Source organism: Lucilia sericata, unplaced genomic scaffold (genome assembly GCF_015586225.1).
Source record: "Lucilia sericata isolate MDLA Ls3-8-SP2 unplaced genomic scaffold, ASM1558622v1 Contig000036F_arrow, whole genome shotgun sequence".
In the NCBI taxonomy this organism is placed as follows: domain Eukaryota; kingdom Metazoa; phylum Arthropoda; class Insecta; order Diptera; family Calliphoridae; genus Lucilia; species Lucilia sericata.
The window spans coordinates 726,900-737,500 of record NW_023994074.1 but is presented as its reverse complement, the minus strand read 5'-3'; the positions used below and the strand labels follow the sequence as shown (position 1 = coordinate 737,500).

The window sequence follows — 10,601 nt, the reverse complement described above, 5'->3', positions numbered from 1 at the left end:
TAATGGTTCAATAAAACAGCGAAAATAAGAAATATTTTTTTCTAGTAATGTCCGTAACTGTTGTAAAAAACTTGTAAAAATGGTAAGAAATAAATATTGTTGTACATACCAAGAAGTTGTGCATTAAAATTTTTCAAAAAACGAAAACAATTAGCGTAAACAAGCAGTTTGTAGGGGAAAAAATGTAAAATTTAGTTGCTTTTCTTTTAATGGTGTATTGGCTAAAAAGAACATGTATTTTGTATTTATGATTTCTTATACAAAATGCTGTGTATGGTGGCGACTTTAAGAAAACAATTTTTGTTGGTACAACAAAGTTACACTTTGTATGGTTGGTTGGAAAATATCTTTATGATGCAATATGTTTTTGGTAAAAAGTTCTTTTAATGATAAATGTAAGGCACATTAAAATATTTTATGTTTTCTACAAAATGTTAGAATAACACTAACCAAGTTCAAGAACCAAGAGTTCTAAAGTATTATATTTACTTATATTTCCCCATAAAAAAATTCTCTAAAATGCAGGTCCATATCTCAGTCTAAAAATAAATCGTGCAACCCCAATAATACCAGCACCTAGTTCATGTTTCTAAATTTGTCATTACAACATAAATTTAGTTGAGCTGAAAATAATTGGCAAGATTTCAATATTTTAGGAGTTTTAGTCTACATTCTTTATGTACCCACACAAAGCTAATGGCATTGAATTCTTCAGGCACCTGCATTGTCAAGATTGCTTTGCTAAGTAAATAATAGAGCAGAATAATTTTTAAATTAGACACACACTTTGTCTTCGTTTTCCACATATGATTCTTAAATTGTTATCATTTATTAATTTCAACCATAGTTTTTTAATGTATTTGTTTTTATTATTTTTTTTTATTACTTACAAAACAAAATGAACAAAAAATATACAAAAAAGGACATTTCTAAAACAAATTTTGTTTCTGTTACTTTGAAGTGGGTGAGTTTTTCTTTTCGAAGCGCAACAGCAGCTCTAGTTCTGGTTGGTAATCAGTTAGAGGCTACGTTGTTATTACCCAAATGTTGTTGTTGTTGAAGATGTTAAATAATCATGTCTTTTACGCTTAAATAAAAAAGAAAATCAACAAGAAATGCTTAGAAGCATTTGCGGTGGACAATGCCGGGACCGGATTCATCGTATTCCTGTTTGGAGATCCACATCTGTTGGAAGGTAGACAAGGAGGCCAAGATGGAGCCACCAATCCATACGGAGTATTTTCTTTCAGGTGGGGCAATGATCTTAATCTTAATGGTAGATGGAGCCAAGGCAGTGATTTCCTTTTGCATACGATCAGCAATACCTAAAAGTATTAAGAGAAATATGTAAAATTAAAAAAGTTCTAAATGCGAAAATAAACAGTTGTAATAAAAATTACCAGGATACATGGTGGTACCACCAGACAAGACATTGTTGGCATACAAGTCCTTTCTGATGTCGACATCGCACTTCATGATGGATTGGTAGACAGTTTCATGAATACCGCAAGACTCCATACCCAAGAAAGAGGGTTGGAAGAGAGCTTCGGGGGAACGGAAACGTTCGTTGCCAATGGTGATGACTTGACCATCAGGCAATTCATAGGATTTCTCCAATGAGGTGGAGGCAGCAGCAGTAGCCATTTCTTGCTCAAAGTCCAAAGCAACATAGCACAATTTTTCCTTAATATCACGTACAATTTCACGTTCAGCAGTGGTGGTGAAGGAATAACCTCTTTCGGTCAAGATCTTCATCAAGTAATCAGTCAAGTCGCGACCAGCCAAATCCAAACGGAGGATGGCATGGGGCAAAGCATAACCTTCATAGATGGGTACAGTGTGAGAGACACCATCACCAGAATCCAATACAATACCAGTGGTACGACCGGAGGCGTATAGAGACAATACAGCCTGGATGGCAACATACATGGCGGGTGAGTTGAAGGTCTCAAACATGATTTGAGTCATCTTCTCACGATTGGCTTTGGGATTCAAAGGAGCTTCAGTCAACAAGACGGGATGTTCTTCAGGGGCTACACGCAATTCATTGTAGAAGGTATGATGCCATACTTTTTCCATATCATCCCAGTTGGTGATGATACCGTGTTCAATGGGATATTTCAAAGTAAGAATACCACGTTTGCTCTGGGCTTCATCACCAACGTAGCAATCCTTTTGACCCATACCGACCATCACACCTTGATGGCGTGGACGGCCAACAATGGAGGGGAAGACGGCACGTGGAGCATCATCGCCAGCGAAACCAGCCTTGCACATACCAGATCCATTGTCTACGACAAGAGCAGAGGGTTCATCATCACACATTTTGGCGTTGGTTTAGATTACTAAAAGGATTAACAGGACGAAAACAAAATTACACACACGTATTTCAAAGGATTCAATTTTATAATTTATTTTTATTTTTTTTTTTTAATATTTAATCCAATTTTTAAGAAAACGTTTAGCTGGTTGTTCTCAACACTTACACTGTACTGACACTTGAAAAAAGAATGAACAACGGAACAACCGGATGGTATGTTTATGCGAATGTTGCAGCGACCAGAGTGATTCTAGTTGATACAGATCAACGTCTTTTTAAATCAACATGATTCTTCCCTTCATATGACACTAACTCACTCATACACTCACGCACAGTTACACTCATACATTTGCAATCAAATATTATTAAAACAAATCACTTTAGAGTAGAACAATAACAACAAAACAATATATATTTATTTTAAAATCATTTTTCAGAGAGATCTTTTTTAGACAATTTATATAAATTTAAATTTGACAACAACAAAAAACTGCAGAAAAAAAGAAGAAGCAACAAAAAAGTTTCGAGAGATGCCAAAAAGTAATGACAAAGAGTCAATGCAACTTAGATGATGACAAGTTGCACCACTAGGGCCATGAAGGGAACAGAGATCGCAGTGTGGTAGGCGCAGGACTATAATACAAAAGTATACATATGTATGAAATATATTTATATTGTTCTAAAATTATATTATTAAAATGATAATAATACAATTTGTTCTATTGTATTGTTCTCAAGAAACAACAAAAAGAACAACAATGATGTCGATGTAAAGAAACAACAAAATTGTTTATAAAATTACCAAAGATGGTATGACTTGAAAATGCTTTCAATTTTGTTGCTACACATTTGTTGCACAAGATCAACAGTGGCTAATCGAGAGATGGGAAGAAGTGCAAATAGTTGGGTTTTTTATTGTTATAGAAAAGGGTACTAGAATAGTGGTTATCGGGACTTTTTCAATATTTTATTCTATAATATAATAGACATATCTAGTAAATAATAAAAATTTGCACTTCAAAGTAGATATAGATAATGGACGCGATTAATCTGTCTGTCGGTCCGTCTGTACATAAATTTGTTTTGTTGAAATAAAATTTTTAAACATCCCAAATCATCAATAATTCTTGAAGTTTGTTGTTTAAATCGTCAAAATTGGTCATAAACCAGAGATGGAAAGAATTCATGAAAATGTTTTTTTTTTGGAAAAATTTAAATAAAAAGATTTAAATCTTAAAACAAATAATAGCGATACATTCGGATATGCCGACACATCATCAAAGGGTTGCAAATTAAAGTTAGTTTTGGAAGGTGTTACAATATATGGTCTTAGGTCTGAGGAATTTTACGGAGACTTTATTAAATTATGAACCAGGCTCCACAGAATTTGAAATTGTGTGAGGGATAGGGTCAATTATGGTCCGAATTTTGTTAGAGGCATTTTAGTTTCTATATATCATTGCTATAATTGTATTTTTAAGACAATTATGAGCGTTAAAGTTATTTTATAAAGGGAACCATTAAGAGGGATAGATAGGGTTAATAATGGACCGATCCTTATAAGATATGGTACAGAGGTTCTGCCTTCTATAAGACCAGTTTTTGTCGAATCTGTGCATTTATTTTTATATTACCATTAAGTAATTTTCTGAAGTGGTCCTTATACAAAGAGTAGAATCAATTATGGACCGACCCTCATAAAATTTGGTAGAAAGATTTTTGTTCGTAAAAAAGACTATATCGATAACTGGTATTATTAGGCAGGTTATGAGCGTGGATATAATTTTCAGAACGGGACCTTGTCTAGGGTATAAGTTCAATTATGGTCCGATATCCCCAATAAATTAGACAATAATTTTTAGTTGCATAAAGCACAATTTTATCACGATTAATGTATAAGTAACTGGCTAGTAAGTTGGTTGAGGTTCCTTCGGGATCCACGTAGTGGCTGTGATTTAGACCCACATTCACTGAAAGTAGGTACTTGGTTAAAAGATTGATACACGGTGAAATGTAAAATTTTTGGGATATGTTTCTGTTGGTGTATTGCAATCCCGGTGTAAAGAGGTGCTCTCCCTCTGGTCTGCCAGGGCTTTAAACTGGTGATGATATCCTCGACCTTTCTTTGGAATGATTTGACATGGTGTCGAACCAGAGCACCACATAATCTGGTACTTCGAGTGGCCAGTGAATTCCTTCGGGATCCACGTAGTGGCTGTGATTTAAACCCAAATTCGCGGGAAGGGGAGGATTGATACACGAAAATGGTGGTTGGATTTGATAATGCAAACACTGGATATGCGTTGGTGTTCGATGTACCATCAGATACTTGTATGTGATGGATTGGAGAGATTCTGAGTTGTATCCGAGATAAGTCGGATGGAGTGACGGATAAGGTGATGGGTGGAGTGGCGAAGGAGATGGTGTGCTAAACTAAAGTTTGGCGAATCGGTCTGAAATTTTGGCGGAGTTGTTAATACCTTAATCTTTAATTTATCAGTGATTTTCCTTCATGGTTGAGTATGTTAGAGTTTACTCTAAAACATGCTCAACTTATCAAAGTAGGTCTTTGTGGCCACTGGAATAGTCTTGTCAATTAAAAATGAATCCGTGTTTCAGACTACCAATTACGTCCTCTAGGTGCTGTTGCCGAATCAACAGAAGCCATCTCAGTAGTGTGGTTTGGCGACTTTAAGAGGTCCAGGAATGCACTGGGTTGAGTCTTTAGATGATGGGAATGTTTGTAGGGACAATGGCATTCTTCATAGCATCAATAGGGTGTTTTCACTTGATATTGGGTCCGCCTCTTCTTTTCCTTTGTCGGGGTTAGATTGAGCTTAACTCTTGACACCTGTTATTCCCCAACGGGACAACTATGGCAAGAGATCAGATAGCTCGAGTACTTGAGGAAAATGCACGTATACAGGACCGGAAATTCCATATACGTAAATTGGAAATTATAGATCTGCAACAAATATTTCGATGTGTTATATACAGAATTACAAAATTAATCTGTTTTGATAAGGAATTTGATAATGTCAAACTGAATGTTTTTTACTCTACAATATAAAGTTCGTAGAAAAATTTATCAAAAACTTTGAAGGATATTCAAGGATTAAAACTTTCAAGGACATTTTTGTTCTAGCATTCTCCTGATGAAATTGGATTTTAAAAATAATGTAAGGACCAAAAGCCAAATTTGCAAAAAATACAATTGAATTTATTCTTCCTTTCAAACTTTAAAGTCCTTTTAATGGTAGAAACGATCAAAAAACGCAAAACTGAAAATGTAAATTTACTATATTACAATTTAAATAAATAGCCTAAACTACTAAATTTTTATGTATCTAGCTTATAATAGATTCCATAAAGATGCATAACTTAAGTTTAGATTTTTAATAAAAACGTAAATGAAAGATTAAGCTTGTACAAACTGAATGACTTTTAATAAGAATTATATAATATTTTTTTTATACCCACCACCAAAAAAGATGGGGGGTATATTGTTTTTGTCATTCCGTTTGTAACACATTGAAATATTCGCCTAAGACCCATAAAAGTATATATATTCTGGAGCCTTATTAGATTCTAAGACGATCTAGCCATGTCCGTCCGTCTGTCTGTTGAAAACACGATAGAGTCCAAATGGAAGTAGCTAGCGAGCTGAAATTTTGCACGGATACTTTTAGTTGATGCAGTTTGTTTGGTATTGAAAATGGGCAACATCAGTCCACAATTTCGCCTAGCCTCCATGTAAGGCCCCCTTCAGAAAATGACTTTATCGCTCATAACTTGCTAAGGGAAGAACCAATAGCGGTGAAATTTGGCACAAACATGTTTTATGGGAACATAAATCTCACCGTTGAATTTTATAAGGATCGGTTCATAATTGACCCTTCCCCCATATAAAGTCCCCTTCAGAAAATTACTTTATCGCCCACAACTGACTAAGAAATGCATCAATAGCGGTGAAATTCGGCACAAACATGTTTTATGGGAACATAAATCTCCTCGTAGAATTTTATAAGGATCGGTCCATAATTGACCCTACCCCCCATATAAAGTCCCCTTCAGAAAATGACTTTATCGCCCATAACTTGCTAAGGGAAGGACCAATAGCGGTGAAATTTGGCACAAACATGTTTTATTGGAACATAAATCTCTTCGTAGAATTTTATAAGGATCGGTTCATAATTGACCCTACCCCCTATATAAAGTCCCCTTCAGAAAATGACTTTATCGCCCATAACTTGCTAACGGAAGAACAAATAGCGGTGAAATTTGGCACAAATATGTTTTATGGGAACATAATTAATATTTTTAATTCGGAAGAGCACGGTCCATGCTTAAGCCCTTATTAAATTCGGCATGGCCGAATATAATACTCTTACTTGTTTTTTTTGAAATTAGATCAAGATTTATAATAAACAGCTCCAAATTACAAATAAATCATTTGCTTAATTATATGTACTATATGAATGTATATATATTGAAATATATATAATATATAAATATTAAAAAATATTTGTGTTTATATGAAAAATGAACGATGTATTTTCATTCATACACAAATAAGGTGTCATTCATATTACCTGTTGAAAAGATAAAATTCATAAAATTTTTACCTAATTTGCGCTTTAGATGAGAAAAAAATGCCTCATTTTGTTGCCAAGAGATTTTAATAATTTCTATTAAACATTTAAGAAAAATATTAGATAATAAGCTATGATACATTGGCACATATGCACATACAAACATAAATGTATATATATGTATATATCTCGGTAAAATACTTATACATTTATGTTTCAGCATCGTGGTGTTTGTTTGCTACAAATACCCATACATAAGAACAAACAATTGATGTAATTGAAAATAAGTATTTTTTTCTCTAATTAAATTAGTTGAATGTACAAAAAAAAAAAAATATGTATATTTTTGTTTTAGTATAGACTAAAAAGAAAATATGTAAATATTAAACATTTTACGAAACTAAAAATATAAAATTAAAGAAACTAAGGGATATTTGTTTTTCGTAAGTACAATTATTTCCTTGCATACATCGACACATCTATAACGAAAATAAAAATAATTATTTTAAGATAAACTATAGTGTTTTTTTTTTTGCACTAAAATATTACCGCATTTGATATACTAGATTTTGATAGTTTTGTTCATTATTATTTGTTAGTAGTTTCAAGAAATTATGTACATGCAAAATTGTTTAAATGAACGATGCCACTTTGTGGAATAGTGAAGGTTATTTGATTAGGGGCGATGTTTAACCTCATTGTTATGAGCTTTTTTTATTAGCTCATAAGAATGAGGCTAAACATCGCCCCTAATCAAAAAATGTTATTATTTTACTATTAACTTGTTACTATTATTTGAAAGAAATGGTAGAAATGTTGTATAATCTTATGGATGGAGATCAGACCTGATTCATCAAAAATATCATGAAAATTTTTCTTATTTTAAATATTATTTCACAACTATGTTGTTGCATCTAATATAATTTCATCAACTGTATGTTCTTGCCTATCTACAACAAAATGAAATGCATGTGTTTTTAATTCAACAATAATAAAAATATTTTTTATTTTTCTTCAAAACTCAGCAAGCAGATGAACTTGTTTCACATTGTGCCAAAAATGATGGGCATGATCATAATACTGCTGCTGTGTTGACTGTTTCTTCGACAAAACACAAAAAACTCTCTTGATAATACCACAATGATCAGCCGAATGATGATGCTCCATTGATTTGACAAGTGGCTGACTAGTTATTTTTAAATTGCAAAAGAATGCTGTATGTTGTGCCACACAATTATTTTCAGTTGACAATGCATTTTATTCTCAGAAAATTAGAAAAATGCAAGAGACAGTTTCTTTAGTATTTTAATTATTTTAGTTTATTTTAAATTAGACTAATTTTTTTGTTGCATTCTAAAGATTTTAAGAAGTCTTTAAAATTTGTAGACCATAAATCATTTTTAATGTCATATTTTAAATGGTCATTTGTCTTGAAGATTTTAAAGAGACGGTCATACTTTTCATAATGCAAATATTTTTGCAATGGACAATATTTGAAATGATTTTTAAATGTGTTTAAATTGTAATTAAGTGTCACTAAAATTAAAAATAATTATATTTAAAAAATGTTGGGTTTAAATTTGGAAAAGAAATATTTTAATAAAATAGGTTAAGAACAAAAACAGATTTGAGGTTATTAAATATGTATATGTTGCTACTTTGCTTTGATCTGTTGTATGTTCGATTGAAATCTTTGGCAGTAATCATAAGAAATGTTGTGATATGTTAACAAAAAAATAGTTTCCACAAAGCGAAAAAGAGGTAGTAGTCTAGTCTATAGTCTAGTCTGTAGTCTAGTCTATAGTCTAGTCTATAGTCTAGTCTATAGTCTAGTCTATAGTCTAGTCTATAGTCTAGTCTATAGTCTAGTCTATAGTCTAGTCTATAGTCTAGTCTATAGTCTAGTCTATAGTCTAGTCTATAGTCTTTTTTTTTTTGTAGTCTATAGTCTAGTCTATAGTCTAGTCTATAGTCTAGTCTACAGTCTAGTCTATAGTCTAGTCTATAGTCTAGTCTATAGTCTAGTCTATAGTCTAGTCTATAGTCTAGTCTATAGTCTAGTCTATAGTCTAGTCCATAGTCTAGTCTATAGTCTAGTCTATAGTCTAGTCTATAGTCTAGTCTATAGTCTAGTCTATAGTCTAGTCTATAGTCTAGTCTATAGTCTAGTCTATAGTCTAGTCTATAGTCTAGTCTATAGTCTAGTCTATAGTCTAGTCTATAGTCTAGTCTATAGTCTAGTCTATAGTCTAGTCTATAGTCTAGTCTATAGTCTAGTCTATAGTCTAGTCTATAGTCTAGTCTATAGTCTAGTCTATAGTCTAGTCTATAGTCTAGTCTATAGTCTAGTCTATAGTCTAGTCTATAGTCTAGTCTATAGTCTAGTCTATAGTCTAGTCTATAGTCTAGTCTATAGTCTAGTCTATAGTCTAGTCTACAGTCTAGGTCTATAGTCTAGTCTATAGTCTAGTCTATAGTCTAGTCTATAGTCTAGTCTATAGTCTAGTCTATAGTCTAGTCTATAGTCTAGTCTATAGTCTAGTCTATAGTCTAGTCTATAGTCTAGTCTATAGTCTAGTCTATAGTCTAGTCTATAGTCTAGTCTATAGTCTAGTCTATAGTCTAGTCTATAGTCTAGTCTATAGTCTAGTCTATAGTCTAGTCTATAGTCTAGTCTATAGTCTAGTCTATAGTCTAGTCTATAGTCTAGTCTATAGTCTAGTCTATAGTCTAGTCTATAGTCTAGTCTATAGTCTAGTCTATAGTCTAGTCTATAGTCTAGTCTATAGTCTAGTCTATAGTCTAGTCTATCGTCTAGTCTATAGTCTAGTCTATAGTCTAGTCTATAGTCTAGTCTATAGTCTAGTCTATAGTCTAGTCTATAGTCTAGTCTATCGTCTAGTCTATAGTCTAGTCTATAGTCTAGTCTATAGTCTAGTCTATAGTCTAGTCTATAGTCTAGTCTATAGTCTAGTCTATAGTCTAGTCTATAGTCTAGTCCATAATCTAGTCTATAGTCTAGTCTATAGTCTAGTCTATAGTCTAGTCCATAGTCTAGTCTATAGTCTAGTCTATAGTCTAGTCTATAGTCTAGTCTATAGTCTAGTCTATAGTCTAGTCTATAGTCTAGTCTATAGTCTAGTCTATAGTCTAGTCTATAGTCTAGTCTATAGTCTAGTCTATAGTCTAGTCTATAGTCTAGTCTATAGTCTAGTCTATAGTCTAGTCTATAGTCTAGTCTATAGTCTAGTCTATAGTCTAGTCTAGTCTAGTCTATAGTCTAGTCTATAGTCTAGTCTATAGTCTAGTCTATAGTCTAGTCTATAGTCTAGTCTATAGTCTAGTCTATAGTCTAGTCTATAGTCTAGTCTATAGTCTAGTCTATAGTCGAGTCTATAGTCTAGTCTATAGTCTAGTCTATAGTCTAGTCTGTAGTCTAGTCTATAGTCTAGGTCTATAGTCTAGTCTATAGTCTAGTCTATATTCTAGTCTATAGTCTAGTCTATAGTCTGGTCTATAGTCTAGTCTATAGTCTAGTCTATAGTCTAGTCTATAGTCTAGTCTATAGTCTAGTCTATAGTTCTAGTCTATAGTCTAGTCTATAGTCTAGTCTATAGTCTAGTCTATAGTCTAGTCTATAGTCTAGTCCATATCTAGGTCTATAGTATAGTCTATAGTCTAGTCCATAA

General features: G+C 32.8%; 1 protein-coding gene across 1 annotated transcript; it reads right to left on the bottom strand.

The window, feature by feature from the left end:
* Positions 1–844: 844 nt before the first annotated feature.
* On the bottom strand, positions 845–2,763 carry LOC119613094 (actin-5, muscle-specific). Its single transcript, XM_037969036.1, has 3 exons — positions 2,487–2,763; positions 1,401–2,345; positions 845–1,325 (listed from the first exon to the last, which is right to left on the bottom strand). The coding sequence occupies exons 2-3, from the start codon at positions 2,323–2,325 to the stop codon at positions 1,120–1,122; spliced, it is 1,131 nt and encodes a 376-aa protein (XP_037824964.1). The 5' UTR covers positions 2,326–2,345; positions 2,487–2,763; the 3' UTR covers positions 845–1,119.
* Positions 2,764–10,601: the final 7,838 nt, after the last annotated feature.